The sequence below is a fragment of the Heterocephalus glaber genome, unplaced genomic scaffold, assembly GCF_053883595.1.
Source record: "Heterocephalus glaber isolate CG9 unplaced genomic scaffold, H.glaber_assembly_v1.0 deba00000122, whole genome shotgun sequence".
Taxonomy (NCBI): Eukaryota; Metazoa; Chordata; class Mammalia; order Rodentia; family Bathyergidae; genus Heterocephalus; species Heterocephalus glaber.
In genome coordinates this window covers 62,780,422-62,803,967 of record NW_028258138.1, presented here as the reverse complement: position 1 = coordinate 62,803,967, position 23,546 = coordinate 62,780,422, and the positions used below count along the sequence as shown (strand labels likewise).

Sequence of the window (23,546 nt, the reverse complement as noted above, 5' to 3'; positions counted from 1 at the left end):
GTTCTGTCAAAAAATGAGCTTTAAAAATTTGCCCTGATTATAACAAAGGGTGCAATGTGTTGGGAAGACACCATTTCTAGACTTGTATGTAATAGAAATAATAAAGGCTTTAGTATGGGCCGGGGATTTAGCTCAGTGGTGACGCCACCTGCCTCGCAAGTGCAAGGTCCCAAGTTCGATCCCCAGCACCAAAAAACAAAACAAAACAAAATAAAGGCTTTAGTAATGAAAAAAAAAAAAGGAGAGACATATTTCTAGTGTCTCTCTATATACTAAAACCTCAACGTAAGGACTCCTTTGGTTATTCTGTATACCCTTCAGAGTTCCAAATATAATTTATGGTAACCAAGGCACACATCTCACTTTTCAAATATACAATGTTGAGCTCTTTGAAAATGCATTCTGTAAACTGTCATGTCCCTAATAAGACCCAGACAGCCTATTCAATTAATACATATTTATTTCCTCAAACAAGTCCTTTTAAAAGTCCAATCTGGCAAATGATTCCTTAACTGGGTCCCTAACTGACCATGATCTTAGTCTAATTAAGGCCCTTTGGTTACTTATACCTCACGCCAATTAAAAATAAAATCTTTCCGTAGCTCTTACCCATATTTATCCGTATGTCCTACCTCTAGTATATAAACACTCATTATATATGAAGTTCTTTAATAATGTCTGATATGGGACCCATATAAGTCTGAACTTCCACCACTCAAAAAATCCCCTCAATATTCACTCAAAAGGAGAGAATAATTTATTGCACTTTCCTACTGCTACCCTCTGGGAAATTGAAATTAGTTCCCTAGTGTCATTTCCACTGGAGGGATTGGAATACCAAGGTGGAAGATAGAAAAATCCACAAACTAAATAAAAATCATATTTGGGGATAATAATAAAATCAACACCATATCTCATAATCATAGAACCAGAAAACTTGCCTTGGTACTAAAAAATGCTGAATAAACAATCAGCACCAGACAATAAAAACCTTTCTATTTTTTTTTTTTTTTGGTACCGGAGATCGAACTAAGGACTTGTGCTTGCGAGGCAGGCAGTGGAACCACTGAGCTAAATCCCCAGCCCAATAAAAACCTTTCAAGTGAGTCTATACACTATTCTGTTGCCAGTTGCTCTTGTTATTATTGGTTTTATTTTGCAGATTTATGTTTCTGAAACTCAAATCCTCCATACAAGCCATATGGAACCAAACAGGACAAATGGTGAGGACTGCAACACTGTTGAGTTTGGCTAATGCAGACCTTAGAGCTCAGGGATCCAACTGGCTTATCTATCACCAACCACATTGAAGCAAAGAATCTATAGCAGTTGGCTAAGTGGGTGGGCCTACCTGCAGCTGGCGTTTCAAATTTAGTCACAGATATTTTAACTAGCAACCAACCTGGCACCTTGTTAACAATCTACATCAAATACATCTGATTTAAAAAAACTATTTTCAAAGGATCTGGGGATATAGATCAGTGACAGAGTGCATATATTAGGCCATGGCTTCAATTTTCAGTATGCCCTACCACCAAAAAAGAAAAAATGCTATTTGCAGCAAAACCTATATCACCACTGACAATCTTAGACTGTTGGGCATCTTAGATTTGGCCACACTTCATAAAGGCTTTCATTATGCCAGTCAGTTCTGGTGCTTTGATGCTTTACTGAAGTGTCATAGATGCTGACATCACCTCTGTTAACTGTGCTTCTGTAAAGCCCCTTGACTTGAAAAGGCATTTGCAACTCAAACTCCCAGGCCCAACATTGCATCAAATTCCAAAGGCTGCTCAACCTTGCTACAATACCTTGGAGCCACAAAATCAAAACCCGTATCAACCAGAGTGGGTACCCACTTGAAAATTATATCCCTGTCCCATATTGCAGACAACATTGTTCCAGCCTAATAGCCTGATATTGGAGGTGACTTCTTTCTTTCCAGAAATAGGAGTTATTTGATATTGCACATATTTTCAAACTTCTATTCCTAAGTTTTTCTTTTTGTAGCATGTATCCAAATATAATGAAAAAAATCATTAACTCTCATGTGACATATATTTCTCCTAACTTTCTAAGGATAATTTTATTAGGTGACACAAATGAATGCAAGAGATCACAACGTTGATTATGCCAAAAGCAGGCTGTAAACAATACATGCTGTAAAGAGTTAACCCCACAATTGGGTTGTTTTGAGAAGTGAGTCTGGCCAAAGCCTATGTGCTGAGGTCAGAGTAACTCACACCTCAATTCCATTCTCACAACTAAAACCTTACTAGAAGGACAATGTTCAATTACAACCACATATTTTGTCTATTCTGTTCCTAATTTGAAAATGCTCTTTCTAGTCTTTTATGAGCCTTACATACATTAGTTTCTATAGAGACCACGTGACTGCATATCTTCTCACATAGTCCTTCCTTTGCACATAGTTTGCCTTTACCCCAATTGATTACTAATAAAAATCAGCAGCTTAAACGGGCCAGTGCCTTTTGCTAAAGTAGCATTGGCAATCCCAGCTCCCTGCTTTCTGTCTCTCTTAGTTCTGTCTTTCAGTTTTTTTCCCTCAGGCTTGTGTCGTATACTGAATAGGAGACTGGAATCTATTGTAGAGGTTTCAGGTAACATTTCAGGGTGGTTCCAGTAGATCAATTGCATATCAGAAGTGAAAAATGTGAAGATAGCAGTATAACAATAGGACATAAAACAGAAATATGCATTTTTTAAGGCTCTTTTAAGTTTTCAATTAGTACGTTTACTGACTATGCATGGGGGAAAGTCCATTATTTCAGATGGGCCTTGAGAGCTTGGGTCAAAGTAGATTGTAGAGAGGTGAATTGGAAAACAGAAAATGGGGTATGGCCAGGAGAGCAATCATTTTATTTTTTATGCTACCTCATTTGTTATAGTACCTCTGCAGTAATTAATTTGTTAGAGTCAAAGAAGTTATAGCTGGAAAACACAAAATGTTTGGCTTTCAGCTGTGCTACCAATTCACTCAGACTTTAAGCAGGGCATTTAGCCATTCCACGCTTTTGTTTGGGCTGTGTCACTGAGCAGGCATTGAAACACATGATCATCAAAATTTTTTGATGCTGTGTGGAGAAGCTCATGTCAATATAAGTTAAGGGGGAAAAAACCCAGAGTTGATTAAGAAATTTCCCAGTATCATTGGACTTGTAATTAACTAATAGAGACTGAACTTAGGTTTGTCTGTTCTCAAAACCATCTTCTTGACCCCTCATGTGGTGGGAAACCGGAGTGTTATATTTTAAATGACATTTCCTTGCTGAGTTTTTGACACCTAATTAAACACTGGACAGAAGAGAAGGTTGCTATAGCCTACTTATTGTCAGAACTAATATCCTGACATCTTCCATGCCAAATTCACTCACTAGAAAGAAGACTTGAAAAGGGGAAGGAGGAAAAATATTTATACTTTAATGTTTGGCAAAAAGAAAGATGGAGCCACTCACTTGGGGGAAAATGACACTCTTTAATCTTTTTCTTGTTTGTAAAGTTTTCTTTCTGTTTTGGGACAGTTGTCTTGGGGTAAGGGATTCTTACAACATAGACTGTTTCCCCTCTCAAATATAATTGAATATTAACTAGCAACATTAGGCAGAGGTTTTCTGGAAGGTAGGAGTTCCAGATGTGTGACAACAAGATGAATATTCTTTTGAAATTTTGTTAAATGATCAGTGTGTTCAAAGGTGAAAGTAGGGCAAGGGATTTATCTCAGTGGTTCCGTCGCCTGCCTCTCAAGTGCAAGGTCCTGAGTTCGATCCCTGGTACCAAAAAAAAAAGAAAGTAAATGCCTATGAGTACTGAATTGTGATATACAATAGCGATCCCTCAACATAGGTGGCTATGTCTGAATTTGTGAAGTCTGTGAACATGTTTCTTGTTTTGTTTTGTTTTTGGTACTGGGGATCGAACTTGGGACCTTGCGCTTGCAAGGCAGGCACCGGAACCACTGAGCTAAATCCCCAGCCCCTGTGAACATGTTTCTTTACATGGCAGAATGGACTTTGCAGGTAAGATTAAATTAACAATCTTGAAATGGAGAGATTATCCTGGATTAGCTCAGTGGGCCCAATATAATAAAATGGTCCTAATAAGTGGGTGCCAGTATAGTCAAAGGCAGAGTAATGTGTCCAGATGCCAAAGAATGCACATTCCCCAGGTGTTGGAAAACGCAAGGAAGAGATTCTCTCCATGAACTTCCAGAAAAAATGTAGCCTTACCCATTCCTTGATTTTAACTCTGTAAGATCCGTTTCAGGCTTCTGATTTACAGACAGTAAGATACTCAATTTGTGTTACTAAGTTTGTGGTCACTACGTTTGTGTTACTAAGTTAGAGTAGTGATAAAAATTGATACATTTACGATACTTCCAGAGTTTTGTGTGGACTCCTCCTATTCTAGTCACCAGTTTCATCCAAAAAATGTCAGGGGGAAGAGATTTATTCCACACTTGAATACTAAGGCTGGATGCCCCTTTAACCTAAAAGTTACCATGATTAGGAAATTTACAGGCACGGGTCCCAAATAGATGAATGTCCTGTTTTACTTTTTAATGCAAGATTTGACAAATCCGTTTATCTTGGCATGTTCATCACCTTACTCTAAAGTTTATCTGTGAGCAGCAGAAGTGAGAGAAGAACCAATGAGCTGAAAGATAACTCAATCAATCTATTTCCTCTGTCTTTGCTTCAGGGCTTCATACAGGAAATATATTGCTGTGTCAAGTTTCAGAGAAGAGTTTCTTCTTCTCCAAATTACTAATCAGACTACAACACGTCGAGTTGAAGGAAAAGACTAGGAGGAAAGGAGTGCCCTGCTGCCCATGAGCAGGAAAATCCAGCACCAAGAAGTTGCTGAAAGCCTGGCCGCGCTCACAGCTGTTGCTTGACTTGTGAGGAGGAAACACACTGAGTGAAGGGCAGAAAACAAGAGAAATGCTCTGCCCTTGGAGAACTTCTGACCTAGGGCTACTCCTGCTGTTTACAGTTTTCTCAGTGGCGGGTGAGTCTGACTTCTCTTTGGGAGAAAGACTGATGAGAGACTTGGTCTTAGCTCTTCTTAAGCTTTCTTTGCCTTTTTTATTATACAATGTGAGTCAATTGCAATTATAAATATAGGGGTTAGGTTGGCTTTATTATCTTTACTTTCTGCTTTGTCTTATTTATTTTATTTTGTATTCTATTATAATATAGGCATCTCTACAATTTTCCTGTCACTTCCTCCTCCCCCTTCTCTAGTTTTTGGATAAGGCAGGATAAATAAAATACAATTACACTTAGCAATGAAAATTTCCTGAGTTCTATTTATCATCTTCTTCCTTGTAGAAAAAAAATTTAAATAGCTATCCTATCCTATCCTATCTGGACCTGTGAAGTGAATAGAATAAATTAGAAAAGTATTACTTTCCATTATTTTCAATGACTAGGTGTTTTTAAAATACAGTATGCATACAGTTATGCTGGCGTCTGTGATACGTGTCTGTATTTATCTTGAAGATGTGTGGGCTGTGGGAGACACTTTCTGAGTACATAGTCCTCAATGTCTAGGTTTCTGTAGCAGCTGAAGAGAACTTGGGGCTTTTGCGGGGGTGTCCTTGTTTCATTATAGAGCGTTGGTGGGAGTTGATGTGGGAGGGAATTTTCAGGTTTCAAATTTAGTAATGGGGCAGCTGCCAGGCTACAGTGTAGTTGGTTTTAATTTTTCAGATTTGATAATTTAGAGAATAAAAGGTATTTTCCCCCTCTTCTGAATGACTTCAAAATTATTTTTGTCTATCTTCCAGCAAAAAAAAAAATCACACATTGATCTTACTGGTGAGCACATGTAAAACAACTGTCCTCTACTACTGTACCTTTCTGTTGAGAATTTTCACACACTTTTTCTTTGATGTAAAGAGCAACCCTGTGCAGTAGGCATAGAAGACAGCTCTCCACTTTACAAAGAGAGAAACCAAGGCTTAGAGAACTGAAATGATTTTCCAGGTTAGAGGTGACTAGTATGTGGCAGAGTCACACTCAGTTATACGTCAGTGAGCATCACAAAACATTTATTTTATTTTGTGTTTCTTTGGTTTGAGTTTTACTTATTTGTCATTACCTTCCACTAGAGAGCAGGAAGCAACACTGAAGAGATAAACATCAGGACCAGGTTGGTAGTTTCAGCAGATTTGCACAAGATAGCAAAAGAAGTTAAAAACAAGTGTGAAAAAAAGGGATTTGTTCTCCCTAATGTCAGTCCCATCTTTCTTTCCTAGTTTGTGAGTGTGAATTTATACATTATAATAATTTATAGGCGTGTTTTCCTCTAAACATCTGTGCTGATGGAATTAATAAAAGTCCATTTTAGAAGAACTGAATATGTATAAAGAATATGTATGTGAAAAATAGTGCCTACAAGTTATTAGCCAACTAAATGAGGAAGACAAAGCTAAGATGAAACCATTGGGAACATTTAAAATCAATATCATGCAATTCATAAGAACTTAATGAAAGTCTGAAGAAAGGTGAAATTATGGTGAGTTTGCCATGTTGAAGTTTTCACAGAGGAGAAGGGTCTTAAATTGGGCCTTGGATGACAGGCTTGAATAAATTGGGGAAAAGCAGAGGAACAAATTGAGAGGAGATGTGTAACAAGAACAAAGGCACGGTAGGTAAGGAAAGAGAGAAGTATAGCTTGATAGAACAGAGACTGTGTGTTATATGATAGTAGGAAATAATATTTTTATTTCTTTTGACAATTTTGATTTACATGGAAAAGAATTTTTTTTTTACAAATCATTATTTTCAGTGCCAAGGGTTTTTTGGTTTTAGCACTCTCCCTTTTCCCTTTCTTATTTCCTTCCTTCCTTCCTTCCTTCTTCCCTCCCTCCTTCCTTCCTTCTTTCCTCCCTCCCTCCCTTCCTTGCTTCCTCGCTCTCCTTCCTTTCATCCTTCCTTCTTTGCTTTTTACATTTTCTCTCTGTCTCTCTGTTTCTTCCCCCCGCCCCACCCCCGTAGTATTGAGAGTATTGGAGATTGAACCTGGGGAGCACTGAGCTACAGCCCCAGATCTTCATTTCATTTTGAGATACACTATCACTAAGTTGTCTAGGCTGACCTTATAGTTTTGTACCTCTTGCCTCTGCCTCCTAAATAGCAGGGGTTACAGGCAGGCACCACAATGCCTGGCAGTTCCAGGGTTTATGATTTTTTTTTTGGTTTGTGTATATTTGTATGCATGCATTTTCTAATGTGTTAAAATGATGTTTTAGGACCACTTTTAATTATTACCTCATTTTAATTTTGTTGAGGAATAATTTATAGACAACTCCATGCAATGCAGAAATGCACAATTTGTTGAACTTTGACAGTTAATACTTGAGAATCATCAGCACAAACAAGATACAAAACTTTTTCATCATTTCCAAAATGTTCCTCAAGTATCTTTGCAGTGCGTCTCTGCCCCGCCCCCCTCCAGAGCAGGCAACCACTGTTCTGCTTTTTGTTAGCATAGTATATTTATTTTTTATTAGTTTAGTATTTTTTTGTACTACTGTATATATTCTTTTGCATTATTTTGTTTCACTAAGAATGATTTTGTGATTCATCAGTGTTACTGTGTTTTCCTTCTTGTTGAATAGTATTGCATTGTGTGGACAATTTAACTATTTATCTGTTAGTAAATTGTTTCCAGTTTTTTGTTATTCTGAATAGATATCTGTGAGTAAGGCCACTGTGAACAATCATGCATATGTCATACGTGGATAGCTATTTTCAATTCTCTTATATTATTCTTACTGGAATAGCCAGGTTACATGGTAGGCATATGCTTAATTTTGAAAACATTACCAGAAGTTTTCCAGGGTAGTTATAGTATTTTACATTCCTATTAATAAGATATGTACTTTATTTGCTCTACTTTCTTTCCAGAATTTATTGGCATTTTAGTTTTTGCTATGCTTTTAGGGATGAAATAGTTATCTTACTGCTTTTAATCTTCATTTCCTTTATTGTTAGTGTTAGCATTTAGATTTGAAAAGTCTCCCAAAAGCTTTACGTATTCAGAGGTGTTGCTTTTAAAATGTGATTGAATTATAGGGGTGCTATAGCTGACTTGCTGTTAGGAGGTGGGGTCTGGTTGAAGGTGAGTCATTAGGGGTGTGACATGGAAAAGCACACCCCCCCACACACACTCTCTTTACTCTCTACTTCCTGGCTGCCATCATGTGAGCAGCTTTCCTACACCATACCCTTCCATTTTATTCTTCCTGCCTTTGAGCCAGCTGACTATGGACTGAATCTTCTAAAAGCCATGATCCAAAATAAACCTCTCTTCCTTTAAGTTACGGGTAAGTTTTGTCCCAGTAAGGAAAAGTGGGCAAGACATAAATTGGTAGCAAGAGTGGATTTGTTGCCTTGACCATTCCTGACCATGTGATTCAGAAGCCCTTAGAACTGGTTTGTGGGTGGAGTTTGGAAAGCTTGGAATTGCTGGCTGGAAAAGCCCTGGAATGGTGTAATCTGAGCTTGATATAGATTCTGGTCAGAGCTCAGAAAACCAGAATGATAAGGAAAATGTAGGCTCAGGAGGTTTCAGTTGGGAAGAAGGACTCCATTGAAAGGAAGACCATGTGCATTAAACTCTGGCAGAAAATTTATCTAAATTTTGCTCACATCCCAAGACTCTGCAAGAGACTGACATTAAGGGCAGCAGACTAATTAATCTGGCAGAAGAAATTGCAAGGCGGTCCATTGTTTAGGTTGTGGCACAGGTGCTGCTCGCTGTTTTGAGTTATTCCTACCATGAGAATGAGCAGAAAAAGGCAGAGTTAAATAATTGGAAAAGTCCACCTGCCTTGCAGGTGCAAGTTCCCAATTTTGATACCTGGGTACCAAAAAAAAAAAAAAAAAATTGGAAAAGTGTTGCTTGTGGCCAGAAAGAAAGCATCTGCAAAGTTGGGGCCAAAGAGAGCTTGGTTGCTAAAATGATTAGTATTAAAAAGCAATCATGAGAATAGAAAAGTTGACTTGAAGGCATATCATTAATCAGGAAGGCCAAAGAACGCTAAATGGTAGAAATTTCACTTGGGAGGAGAGCTCTTGGGCTGCCTGCTTGAAAATGGATGCCTAAGGAATTGATCTTCTGTGATTTGTTTCACAGTGCTCAGGCATCTAGACACTCAGAAGCCCCTTCAATTATGGCCCAAGGGGACCCAGCTACTGCTCAAGCTAGTGGCAGACTTTGGCATCATCCACATGGTACTGGTTTTGTGGGCATGCAGAATGCAAGAATTGTGGGGTCAGGGAGACATCTACTTAGATTTCACAAGAATACCTGGGGGGCTAGGCAGTGTACCTTTGAGAGGGCTGTGCATGAAGATGTTAGAGTGAAGCCAAAAGGACTGTGGAGACTCTAGGAATCTGGGAATGCCAGGAATGTGTAATATCTGCTACAGAAAGCTGTAGGCAGTGCATAGAGGCATCCTCTGCCCAAGTCAGTCCAGGAGAGGGCCACCCACTGGTCCTGTGTGCTGATAAGATTCTGTGGACTTTAATGTTTGCCCTGCTGGGTTTCAGTCTTGTTTGACGCAATTTTTTTCTTTTTCCTTCTTTCTCCCTTTTGAAATGGGAATGATTATGCAAAGTAATTGTATGTTGAAAGTGTTTACCTGACTTTTTGTTTTTTACGGGGTGTCTTAGCTAAGCATTTACCTAGATTTCAGAGGAGGTATTTGACTTGGACTTTTCAGCAATGCTGGCATTGTTAAAATGTTGGTGACTCTTAGAGATGGACTAAATGCATTTTTGCTTCTTATAGGGTGTCATAGCTAAGAATTTACCTTGAGTTTCAGAGGAGATAGGACTTGGACTTTTCAGCAATGCTAGAAGTTTTTAAATGTTGGGAACTCTTACAGATAGACTAAATGGATTTTGCACAAAAAGATGTACATGAGTGTTTTGGGGGCCAGGATTGGAATGTCACGGTTTGGACCTAAAACATCTCCCCAAATCCTCATGTGTTCAGAGGTGGGCTTTTGGAAGGTGACTGGATTATATGCTATAGCTTTACATTTAAGCCAATTATGGAGTTGAAGGTAATTTTTTGTGCATATATGAAGGGTTGAACATTTTTCTTCATGTGATAAGCATTTATCACATCATCAGTTGTTGAAAGAGACATTTATTCCACTTTAAATCACTTTACCCTCTTTACTTAAAATCAACAGATTATGTGAGTCTATTTCTGAACTGTCTAGTCTGTTCCACTGATTCACAGTCTACCTTTTAACCAATACTAGACTCGATTAGTGTAGCTTCAGCTCAAACCTCAAAATCAGGTAATTTCTTTTTTAAAAAAAAAATTTCATTGGGTAATATAGGGCTGCATTCTATATTGGCAAAGGTTTTCTAGAGGAACAGAATCAATAGAAATACATGCACACGTGTTTAATTACAAAAGGAGGTATATTAAGTAGGATTATAGGATCAGAGGCAAGAGATTACACAATGGCTGTCTGTATGCTGGAGAATGAGAAGATCCAGGAGCTGCACAGTCCAAGAAGTTAGAAGTTGCAGAATGAGAGAGATCAAGGATACAGTGCTAGGCTGAAAATCTAGAAAGTAGCTGGCATGAGCCTGCATCAAAAGGCTGAAGAAATTGGACTCTGATATTGACAAGTGGTGGCAGTACCAAAATATGTACCAGGTTAAGGACAATGGAGCTTTCTAAATGCAGGCCAACTTCCTTCTTTCCCTTTCATTCCATCCAGGCTGCAAGTCTGTTGGTTGGTGCCACCCAAATCAGGGTGGGTCTTTTCCCCTCAGGTTGCTGGGCTACATGTCACTCTCTGGAAACATCCCACAGACACACCTTGAATTGTGCTTTAATCTGGTAGGTTTGTTAATCCAGTCCAATGGAGATAGGAAGATTAATGGTCACACATTACCATATAAACTTTAGGAGTCATTTTTCAATTTCTGCAGGAAAGATGAACTCATTTTGACTAAGATTGTGTTGAATTTGTGTATCAATTTGAGGAGAATTGACAACAATATTGAGTCTTTCCATGCAACAAGGTATTTTGTTCTATTTGTTTAGGGTTTCTTTATCTCAGCATAGTATTTTACAGTTTTCAGTGTACCACTCTTGCCCATGTTTTGTTAAGTTTTTTTCCCATGTTTTCTTTTGTACTATTTGCAAATAAAATTGATTTTAGATTTTCTTTTTTAAATTATGCTAGTATAGAAAAATATTGTTTAAAATATTATTAATGTTTTATATTAGACTTTGCTGAATTAATTTAGATCTAGGAGTTCTTTTATAGATCCCTGACAGTAATAGCTATAGATAAGGACAGTTTGACAGCTTTGTTTTTGATATATATCCTTTATTTTTTGTCCTTGCTTTTGATAAATAGTTCTACCCTCATAAAGTGAGTTGGGAAGCATTCCCTCCTTGTTGGTTTGCCGAGTTTGTATATAATTGGCATTAACTTCTTCCTTAAAAGTTTGCTTCAATTTGCCAGTGTAGCCATTTCGATGTGAAGATTTTTTAGCAACAAATTCAATTTCTTCAAATATATTCTATCATTATTTCTTTCATGTGTGCAGGTCTATATTAGTGTTCCTTCTTTCATTCCTGACATTAGAAGTTTGTGTTCTGTTTCTTTCTTCACCTGAGTAGTTATTGATTTGTAAATGTTGGTGATCTCTTCAAAACTTAAATCACATATCCAGTTTTTCTCCCTTACTGGGAACACCAAACTATTTGTAGCCCTTTGAAATTCCCATTTGGCCTTATGCTTTCTTTAAATGCCAATATTTTGGTTTGCAACTTCCTTTTCTTTCTCTGTTTTTGGAAATCTTATTTCCGAAGATTCAGTTCAAATTTTATCTATTATAAGGAAGCTTTCCTAAATCTCTTAGAACACTCCCGTTAGGAAAAATCTTTCCCCTCCCCTCCCCTTCCCTCCCCTCCTCTCCTCTCCTCTCTCCTCTTTCTTTTTTTGAGCCAAAGTTGTCTTATTTTGTAGTTCATTCTAGGGTTGAACTCTCTATGTAGCTCAGGCTGGCCTCCAACATGCAGAGATCCGTCTTCCTCAGCTCCTGAGTACTGGGATGACAGGTATGTATCACCTTGCTTGGCTAAATCTTTTCTTTCAAACTTCTGTATATGAATAACTTTTATCATTGCACTGAAAACCTTATATTATAATTGCTTATGTAGCTACTGCCTCTTCTGGAACTTAATAAACCCTCAAAGAGAAGAGGTTATTGTTTGTTTTGATGTGTTTATGCCTTTTTTACTTTGGCAATAATTTTTATTTAAAAGATGAGTACTAACAATTGCCAGTAAGAGCTTGCCTTATAAAATGTTACTTCAATATACAGTTGTCTATGTGAGGTGATTTTGGTGAAGCTAAGGAAACCCCTGTTTGTTTCATACCAGCATTTGATCATCACATCACTACAATCCTTACTTACTCACTGGTGCTTGCAGTAAAATCTGCTTTTCCACACTTTGTTATATACTAAATACATATAAGGCTGGAAGAAGAAATATCTGTTTTGAAATATAAACTGAGAGACTGTGCAGGGTCACCTTGGACCAGAGCACAATGCCAAACAGGAGAGCAGGTTTAGAGTTCATACTAGAGCAGTGTTTTTGCTGAGTTTTTTGCTAGACTATACAATTCGTATGTTCATTAGCAATTGCAATCCAAAGATGGCCTGAAGAGTGTGAGAAAAAGGTAGTTTTAAAGTAGGAGTCAGATTTAGTGGTGCATATTCCTCTCTCTACCACATATCACTTTTCAGAATGCTAAAGTTCAGAAGTGAAAGGTCCTATTTTCACTGAGCAACTCAATAATGCAGGAAATGAGCAAAGACAATGGCAACTTCTGTAATACTTATCCTTCAGTGATAACTTTAAAATAACAGTGATTGATGATAATGTAGTTTTTGTGTTTTAGGATCTTGTATTGCCTTATATGTATTTATAGACTATTATCTAAATGATATTCCTTATGTTTTGGGGTGTTGGTAAGTTTTTATTCTGAAATTATTTCGAGGCTTATTAGTACCTATTTCAACATACAAAAATTATTTTCAGTTTTTCAAACATGTACGAGAATACTCTTACATAACCCAGGTATAATAGGTTGTAATGGTTTACTTTCTGTATTCTCCTATTGTCTCCAAAATTTTATTTGCCATTATTGTTAATTTTAAGATAAGTAATTAATAGACTTTTATTAGAGCAGTTTTAGATTCCTGGTGGTACATACAGAGATTTTCCATATATGGTGAACATGAAAAATATCCCTCTTTATCAACACCTTCCACTAGAATGGTACATTTATCACAGTTGAAGAATCTACACTTTTGGCACATTATCATCACCTGAAGTCCATAGTTTGAATTAGAGTTCACTCTTGGTGTTACATATTCCATGGGTTTAGACAAACATTTAATGACGTGTTTGTACTATTAGGTATCATAGCGAGTAGTTTCACTGTCCTCTAAATTTTCTTTGCTTCACCTCCTCTCCGTCGCCTCTGGAAACCCCTGATCTCAACTGTTTTGGTAGTTGTATTTTTGCAGAATGTCATACAGTTGGAATGATACAGTATATAGTCTTTTCACATTGTTTTTTTTCACTTACTAATATGCTTTTAAATTTCCTCCATGTCTTTTCATAGCTTAATAGCTCATTTCTTTTAAGAATTGAGTAATATTTCATTTTCTAAATGTACCACATTTCATTTACCCATTCAACTATTAAAGCACATCTTATGCTGCGAAGTTTTGACCATTTTGAGTCAAGTTATTATCATCTGTACATAGATTTTGGTGTGGATTTAAGTTTTCACCTCCTTTGGTTAAATACAGAGGGATGTGATTGCTGGGTTGTATGAGTGTTTTTGGTTTTGTAAAAAGTCACCAAAGTTTCTTTCAAAGTGGCTTTACCATTTTTTATTCTCACCAGCAGTGAATGAGAGTTCCTATTTCTGCATATCCTCCCCAGATTTCAGTGTGTAGTGGTATCTCATTGCTGTTTTACTTTGCATTTCCTTGCTGAAATGTGGTGTAGAGAATATTTCATATCCTTATTGCCATCTATGTATCTTTGCTGAGCTGTCCTTCAAAGTTTTGGACCCATTTTTTGATCTGTTCATTTTCCTATTATTAGTAATTATTAGTTTTTAAAAGCCTTTCCATGTTCTGAATAACCATCCTTTATGAGATATATCTTTGGCAAATACTTCCTCCCAAACTGTAGCCGGTCTTTCATTCACTTAATAGTTAAATATTCATTGCTGGTATATGGAAAATAATTGATTTTTATATACTAAGCTTGTATCTGGAAATCTTGCTACAATTGCTTATTAGTTTCCTGAGGTTTGTTTTGTTTGCCCCTCCCACTCTCACCCCATACTGGGTGTTGAACCCAGGGCCTTCGCGCACTGAGTGATATCCCTAGTCCTCCCCTGACTCCTTTAAGATTTTGAGACAGGGTCTTAAACGTCATTAAGTTTGTCCAACTGTGTGAAACGCGTGATCCTCTTGCCTCAGCCTCCCAGCATGCTGGGATTACAGCTAGTGTCATTCTTAAACAAATAATTTTTTTATCTATTGCTTTCTTTTCTTGTCTAATTGCATTGTTAGAGCTTCAGTTTGAGAAACAGTGATGAAGTAATCTTCCTTACCCTGTTTTAGGTCTTACAGGGAAGCTTTGGTGTCTCATCACTAATTATAACATAAACAATAGGGGTTTTTTTTGTAGGTAACCACTATCAAGTTGAGAAAATTCACTTCTATTTTCAATTTATGAGAAAAATTTGAAATACCATGAAAGTGCTAGATTTAGTCAAATCCTTTTTCTGCTTCTATTGATAATAATCATATTTCTTCTCCTTTAGTCTGTTGATGTAATAGATTACACTAGTTAATTTTTAGTGCTGAACCAGCCCTGTGTACCTAGGATTAGTCCACTTAGTCATGGAGTATAATGCCTTTTATATTCTTTGATTTGATTTTTGTTAATATTTTGTAGAGGATTTTTTAATGTGTGCTCATGACAGATATTCATTTATAGTTTTTTTTCTTGTAATGTCTTTGCCTGATTTTTGTTTTAAGGCAATTCCCATTTCATAGAATGAATTAGGAAGTATTCCCTGTGCTTGTATCTTCTGAAAGATTGTACAGAATCAGTATAATTTGTTCTTCAATGATTTGGAAAAATTTATCCATGAATGCATCTGAGTTTGGTGCTTTTCTTTTGGAAGATTATTAATTATTGATTGAATTTTCTCAATTAATATAGATCCATTCTGATTGCCTATTTCTGTGTGAGATCTGGCAAATTGTATCTTTCAAGGAATTGATGTGTTTCACTTGGGTTATAATATTTTTGGCATGAAATTATTCATAATATTCCTGTGAGCCTTTTAATGTCATGGAATCTTTAGTGATATCCCTTATTTTATTTAAAATATTATAAGCTTGCACCCTTTCTCTTTTTTTTCCTTAACTAGTCTGGCTATGGCCTACTAAGTCTTTCTTTTTCATCAAACTAGCTGGGAATTTGTTGATTTTCTTTATTGATTTCCTTTTTCCAGTTTCATTGATATTGCTCTAATTTTATTAATTATTTTCTGCTTCTTTGAATTTAATGTGCTCTTCTACTTCTTTTATTATAAGCTGGAATTTCAAGGATGGATTTTAAATCTTTCTTCTTCTGTGATTTAAACATTTGATACTTTAGATTTCCCAGTAAGTAATACTTCTTTACTCAACATAAAATTTGAATTACATTTTAATTTTTATTTAGTTCAGGGTTTTTTAGATTTCTTCTTTTACCCATGCATTATTGTGTGTTATATAATCTCTAATAATTTTGGGATTTTTCAATTACCTTTCTGTTACTGATTTCTAATTTAACTCCACGTGGTCTGAAAGTAAACACTGCATTGATTTCTGTTCTCTTAAATTTGCTAAGATGTGTTCATGGCTTAGAATGGGTTTATTTGGGGCAGAGAAGAATTCAGAGCAAGGTAAGTTATGAGAGATAAAGAAAGCAACTACCCTCATGAACTCTTCTCTGTCCAAAATTTATGTAATTATTCCTGCTTTATTTTGGCACAAGTTCCATATAAACCCGAGAGGTATATGTATTCTGTTGTTTAGGAAGGAGAAGTACATAGATGTCAATTACATCCAGTTCATTGATGATTTTGTTGAGTTTAGCTATGTCTTGTCTGATTCTGTGCATTCTAAATTTGCCCATTTCTGATAGAGAAGTGCTGAACTCTCTATCTATAACAGTGAATCATTCTATTTGTCCTTATATTTATGGTGACTTTTTATAGACAACATATAGGTAGATCTTGCTTTGTGATCCATCCTGATACCCTGAAAAATTGATGTTCAATCACTCAAACCTTGATGTTAGAGTGATTGCTTGTATACTTGATTAATATCTGTTATAGCTATTACAGTTTTCTGCTTGTTGTTCATGTTTTTGTTCACACATCTTCCATTCCTTTCTGCTTTTTATGGCTTTATTTTTATTCTTATAATTATCGATACACATTAATTATACAAATTACTGGGGTTCACCGTTACATTTCCATATATGTGTACATCAGTCATTGATCATGTACATCTACACATCTTCCACCTTAGTCCCCCTACCACTGTCTCCCCAGCACTAATACTACCATTTTTACTTTCAGGACATTGTTTCGCTCTCATATAACAGGGGACAAGCAGTATTTGTCCTTCTGTGTCTGGTTTATTTTGATTAAGACAATGTTTTCCAGTTCCATCTAACTTCCTGTGAATCACATGATTTTATTTTTTATGGCTGAATAGTACCCCATTGTGTAACTTTTTATGATTTTAATTGAACATTTTCACATGATTTCATTTTATTTCCTTTTGTTTAGCATATCACTTAGAATTATTTTTAACTTTCAGGCTTTTGCAACACACATTTACAATTAGTCCAAATCCACCTTCAAATAAAACTACTATTTCATGGGTAGTGTGAGTACCTTAAATAACAAAATAATATTAGTTCTTCCTTCTTGTTCATTGTATCATTGCTTTAAAAAATCCTAAAGTACAGCAATTTTTTAGGAACCAAGTTTGAAAGTGATTAGGGCTATCTTGATGATAAGACATTCTATAAAACTGGAGGGGAGGAATGCATGTGAATCTCAGGAACTATGGAAGTAGGAATTTGCAGTAGGTAAGGATCTTCATCTATGTTCCTCAGATTCTGCATATTTTTTTCTTTTCTCTTCCAAAATATGAAAAGGAAGAAGGGAGATACATGCCTTTTTCTCAGTTCTGACTGTAATATTCTTGAGAAAAGACAGTATTTTATTCATCTGCATGAGGTGCCCACCTTTGTTTCAAACAACTTTAATGAGGGAGTGGCAGCAGAAGGAAGGAGACCAACTCATATGACCACCCCCCCACAGCAGACACTCCTTACAGGAGACCCCTGCAGTTAGGTTCCAGTACCCATCTGCCCAGTATATGACACAAGCTTGAGAAAAAATATACTAAGAGATAGAACTAAGAGAGAGGAAGCAGGGTGCCAGGACAACCAATGCTGGTGCAGACAAAGGCCCTGGCCAGTCCCAGGCACTGACTTATCAGCAATCAATTGGGGTAAAGACAAGCTACGTGCAGTTTCTATGGGAATCAATGTAAACAAGGCTCATAAAAGACAAGACAAACCATTCTCAAATTAGAACAAAATAGACAAAATATATGGCTGTAATTAGAACACTGTCCTTCAAATTAGAGGGTTTAGTTGTGGGAGTGGAATTTGAATTTAGTTGTGGGAGTCACTCTGACCTTGGCACATAGGCTTTGGCCAGACTCACTCCTCAAAACAAGCCAATTGTGGGGTTAACTCTTCCCAGCCTGCTTTGGGCATAATCAATATTAAGGTCCTCTGCACTCCTCACTGGGGAAGGGAGTCAGAAGGAAGAAGAGATCTAAATTTAAGTTGCTGAAGAAATTAGATGTCTCATAAATGGGAAAAATCATTGATTAATCCTTTATGAATTTAATTTTCAAGGTATTAACATTTTTTATCCCTGAATAGCATAACTTCTAAATTTTCTTGTAGTCATTTTGCTAATTTTAGTTGACTTGTCTTGTTGAGTAAGACTTTGAGGAGCAACAGTGGCTTCCACTCTATTTGAGTATTAAAAATTAACTTCCTTGTTCTTTCCTAAATATTTTCTAGCTTCAGCTAATTCGTGTATGGATGGAAAGCAAATGACGGAGAACAATTCCTCCGCCCTTACAGAAGGTAATACACTTTCATATTTAGTGGCCAGCACCGAAGGGACGGAGGGTTGAACCTTGTTAGAAACAGTAGCTGATGCCCTGTCTGAAGTCCAGCCCTCTGACTACTTGAGGAATATGTTGGTCTGAGTATTTGGTATAAGGGTTTCTGAATGACCCACTCTCCAGATGTTCCCCATACAAGGCATGGTCTTACTTGCCTCTAGACATTTGCCTAGTTGGGATAGTGGAAAGCTCTATTAAAGTCCAACTTCTTTCTTCATCTAGTCATGTGGTCTTTCTCTGCCATGAAATACCAGGGCTTGGTACCCAGAAGAGATAAGTGACACTAAAACAGGAAAGGAGAAATATTCAATAAAGCATTTAACAAAAACAAGATTCATCACCAAATGTCTGTCCCACTATAGGTGGTCTTGCTCATATTTAAGTGACAACATCACTGATACTCACCTTTCTCATAGAGGAGTTGTGACAGATGCTCGGTTCAGTAATCACCTGAAGCAAACCCCTGTCAGTCAGAGACACCTTATGTCAGTTTGTGGGCAGTGTGAGGTACTGTGTCGGATAATGGTTTTAAGTTACAGGGCTTAATCATTATTTTAAAAGTTGAACACAAATGCTCCATTTGTAAATTTACTTCAAATAATTAGATTGAATGTAGGAACAAAATTGATGTGCAATTCACAGATAAACTCTTTTGTAATATATGTGTGACTAAACAAAGAGAAATATCTAAAAGCTATTTGATAGTATCACACTTTTTCTACAAAATTATTTCTATGAAAAAATTACAAAGGAAAATAAATCTGGTCTTTCCTTGTTTTAAAATTTATACACCATGCAAGTGTTCCACCAGAAAAAAATATTTCTAGGCATCATCAGTTTTTATTTACATGGTATAGCTAAATTGATGAAATTATAACTTATTTTAAGATCTGTTGATATCATTCATTATTCTCTTAAAAAGTTTGAATTTTTGGAGTACTACTCAGCCATAAAAAATGAGAAATTAGAGACATTTATAGCTAAATGGATGCACATTGAGGCGATACTCTGAAGTGAAATAAATAGGACACACATGTATAAATACTGAATAGTTTCTCTAGTGTGAGAAACTGAAAGTGTAAATAAGGACTAAAAGGTATAATAGATAATGTGAAATAGGAAGAAAAGGGGGGAAGGGGAAGGGGAAGTGGGAGGGGTAGGGGAAAGGATAGAAGGGAATGGAATTAATATGAGAAAATGGAAAAATGGAAACAAAGTCTTTGTAGATAGGGAGGGATGGAGGGGTTGAAGGGAGGGCAGGGGAAGGGGGAAAGATAAGAACCAAGAGAGATTATGTAAAGGTGCAAATTTCCAATGATGAATGTCATTATATTGAATACCTAAAATGTACCAATGATTAGAATGAATAATTTATAATGCGAAATAGGAAGAAAAGGTCCAAAGGGGTAGGGGAAGTGGGAGGGGCAGAGGAAAGGAAAGAAGGGAAAGGAAAAATGCTGAGAAATGGAAAAAATGGAAACAAAGTCTTTGTAAATAGTGAAGGATGGAGGGGGTGAAGGGGGGGCTAGGAATGGGGAAAAATAAGAACCAAGATGAATCATGTAAAGGTACACGTTCCCAATAAGAAATGTAAATGTGTTGTATACCTAAAATGTACCAGGAAAAGAATTAAAAAAAAGTTTGAATTTTAAACTAGTTCAACCTGAATTCCACAGTAGTTACTTTTGATGAAAGTACTTTCCTCATTTATGTTTGGCTGAAAAGTCAACCTTAGTGATATGCATTTAGTTTTGATGTTACTGATTTTTTTTTGCACTTATTAAAACTCAGGGGGAGACACCACATAACTATTGCACTTTCTTTTCTGGGGAGCATTTTATTTTCTGAGGAGCTTGAATTGTGTGATAAATACAATATTGCAAATTATCAAAATATATTTTAGAGCATTTAATTTAGAATTCTATATTTGTATCTATTTCTATATATCAAAATTCCTAACAGTTTCAGTATATCTTAATACATGTTGATTCCATTGTAATGTAAAATATAGAAGATAATCGCCTAATATTTGAATTTCATTTTTATATATAATATACATTATGTATCTTTATGAACATTAATTGCTTATATAAGCCTAGTATTTCTGATATGATCACCAGCAAAGCAGTGCTGTAATACTATTTCATGTTATATGTTGTGGATGAACGTTAACATACAAAGTTCTTTATGAAGTTGTTTTTCTCATTTCTTCCTCTGTGTGTGTGTGTGTGTGTGTGTGTGTGTGTGTGTCCAGTTAACATTTTAGAGTCTGTACCCATGGGCACAAGGGCTGTGCTCTGTTGCCCTCCTGTCCTACTGGCAAAAGTAATGTTAATGACATGGAAAATAACCCTCAGAGGCCAGTCTCTCTGCACAAGAGCACATAAAAAAGAAACAAATAAGACCATCGACACCAACTGCACTGATGGGAGAATAACCTGGGCCTCCAGACCTGACCTGAGTCCTGACCTTCAGATTAATGAAGTGGCTGTCACTCATGATGGAATTTACATCTGTGAAACAGCAACATTTAATGGGAATTTCTACAATGTGTATCAACTCCAAGTGCTAGGTAAGAGCTGCCACATATTGTGATATATCACATTGCCATATTTGTGATTGAAAAAAAAGTGCTCTAAATCTCATCTCTGATCTTAAGGCTGAAGTATAATTTTCCTCACGTCTCTGTAGTGCCCCCTGAAGCAAACATCTTTTTCAGTGAGAATAAAACTTTGGTAGTGTGTGAGACAGCTGCCGGCAAGCCAGCTGCGCAGATCTCCTGGACTCCAGAGGGGCACTGTGTGACTAAGGACGAAGAGAACAGCGATGGCACTGTGATGGTCAGAAGTACCTGCAGCTACTCAGACAGTAATGTATCCACTGTGACCTGCTTGGTCTCCCATTTGACTGGCAACAGGAGTCTCTCCCAAGGTCTGCCTTCTGGTTAGTAATTCTTCTAGTTTTTTGTTGATCTCCCCCACTTTTTATTGGAGTTAAGAAAGAAAATAAGTGCAGGGAAGTTTCATTCAAAGATTCTTTCTCAGCCTCCATTTTATCTTCTTCCCCTAGCAAAATAAAGAGATAGTATTACATAGAATATTACAGAACATTTTTTGTAAAAAGTTATATTTTAGAATTCAGTTTATTCTGCTTACATTGATTGCTTCTATTCTAGTATTAAATTGACTTAAGTAGTGTGTTTTAAAAGAATACTGGTTTTAATTGAAGTATAAAGTATGACTTTAAACAGATACCTATGGTTTTAGGAGAAAGATAAAGTCATTTATAAATTGCCTTCATGAATTTTTAGTCTGGGATGCTTTTCTCTTCTTGACTCTTCCTGGTGAAATTTCTTAAATATCTAATAAAAATATCTGTGCCTTAGTTTTTCCATTGTCTGCTTCTATCTTACTGCCATATTTTTTCATTTTGTCATTCAAAATATTTAAATATTTCTTTAATCAATACAATATACAATATAAGATATACATTGCTTAAAGACAAATTGTCCCATAAAGCCCTATTTGAAAAACACCAGTTTAATCCTTGCCTTTCCAAGTCTCTGTCTTTGTCTTCATTGAACTCTCCAGAGGCAAGTACTTTCACATCTGCAAGCATTTCTTGTAGTATTTAACTCCATTTTCCTAAACCACATGCTCATAATGTTGTTTCCTATTTATCAAATTTAAATCTTATGCAGCCACTTCCTCTTATAGTAGATGAGCATTTAACATTACTTTATTCCTTCCCTCACCCTTCATATCAGTGATATAGCAATTTTTATTAAATCAAATATCTACTGGTTATATTAATTTGGATATGCAAATGTGATTATTAATCAATCAATACATGGTCTCTTTTTTTACTTTTTTTCCTACTCTTCATAATTGCTTTACTTTTAAAAACTTCCCATGTATGTACTTATTGTGAATTAACATGAAACTCGGTGACAAAATTAAAGAACTCCTAGTAATGTTTTCCACAGGTCAGATTTAGATAATCTATCAGTTCCATTTTTTTCTCAAAGATATCCCTTCTTGAGTTTTTCCATGCTCTTGGACTCATCAGTCCTGGTTGGTGACTTGACCTGTTGCACAACTATTGGCCTGGATGATCTCTTTGCCTCGATCCTCTGCTTGATTTTCTATATACTTCATCTGAGTACCTTCATTCTACCTTTTGTTTCTTTTAATCTCTTTCTTTTATATATAGTTGTTCGTAATCTTTGGCTGTCAATTGATTTCCAAGTGAGCACTGAAGAGCTGACTGCAAGTCTGTGTATATGATAGTGAGGCCACCATTAAAAAATTTTAATTCCCAGCTGAGCATAGCAGCATACTGGAGAGGCTGAGGATCAAAAGTTCAAACCCAGATAGATTAATAACTACCACAAATTGTCATTTTTTAAGAGGTATTTGATGCTATTGTGTTGCTGATTCTATCACTTGGTCTAAGGTGTTGTGATCTAATCAGTTTCCTTCCTGGTATAATGAAAATGAGATAGCTTCAGAGCCATTAGAGACTCAAAACCTAAAGACCAGCTATTACTGGAAGATACCTCTGAGATGCAATCATTCCATAAGGGTTCTAAATACATCATCAAAGATACTTACAATAAGCAACTTCAAAGTATCAACCCAGGAACTAAACCAAGGACAGTACCAAAAAGAAATATGAGAATACATTTAAGCAAGGCACAAACTCAGACTTCCACCCCACAAAAGGCAAATTCTGGGGAAAACGAGGTGGAAAAGTCTGATAATCAACCATCTGGACACCCTGAACTGATAACACAGGAAGTAACAAAACAGATGAATGATGCTAGAGAAAAATTCAAAGCAGAAATAATCTCCCAGATAACTACAGAGATGGTGAGCAGAGTGAAAGACATGATTAGAGGCTCTAGAACAGAAACAGATAAAAGAATAGATGAGCTCAGAAACATGCTGGAAGCCATGAATGTCCAGAATAAGAAAGAAATGCAATCCATGAAACAGATTCCAACAGATATTCAGGACATTAAAAACTCCACTGAAAGCATGCAAAGCAGATTAAGGGAATCTGAAGATAGACTATCAGATATATAAAACAGGATTGTGGTTAAGGACCATGAAAACAGTGATCTCTTCAAAATAGTAAGGGATCATGAGAAATCAATCCAGCAGC

At 36.4% G+C, this 23,546-nt stretch overlaps 1 protein-coding gene across 2 annotated transcripts in view; it reads left to right on the top strand.

Annotated features, from left to right (window-relative positions):
- The first annotated feature begins 4,702 nt into the window (after window positions 1–4,702).
- Window positions 4,703–23,546, top strand: part of LOC101698660 (cell surface glycoprotein CD200 receptor 1) — a 29,576-nt gene continuing 10,732 nt past the window's right edge. The window contains exons 1-4 of one of the 2 annotated variants that reach the window (XM_087215463.1): window positions 4,703–5,028; window positions 18,274–18,339; window positions 20,635–20,952; window positions 21,072–21,323. In XM_087215463.1, coding sequence (XP_087071589.1) covers window positions 4,962–5,028; window positions 18,274–18,339; window positions 20,635–20,952; window positions 21,072–21,323 — 703 coding nt within the window. In that variant the 5' untranslated portion in view covers window positions 4,703–4,961. The remainder of the gene's footprint in view (window positions 5,029–18,273; window positions 18,340–20,634; window positions 20,953–21,071; window positions 21,324–23,546) is intronic. The other variant, XM_087215457.1, reaches the window with a different exon arrangement.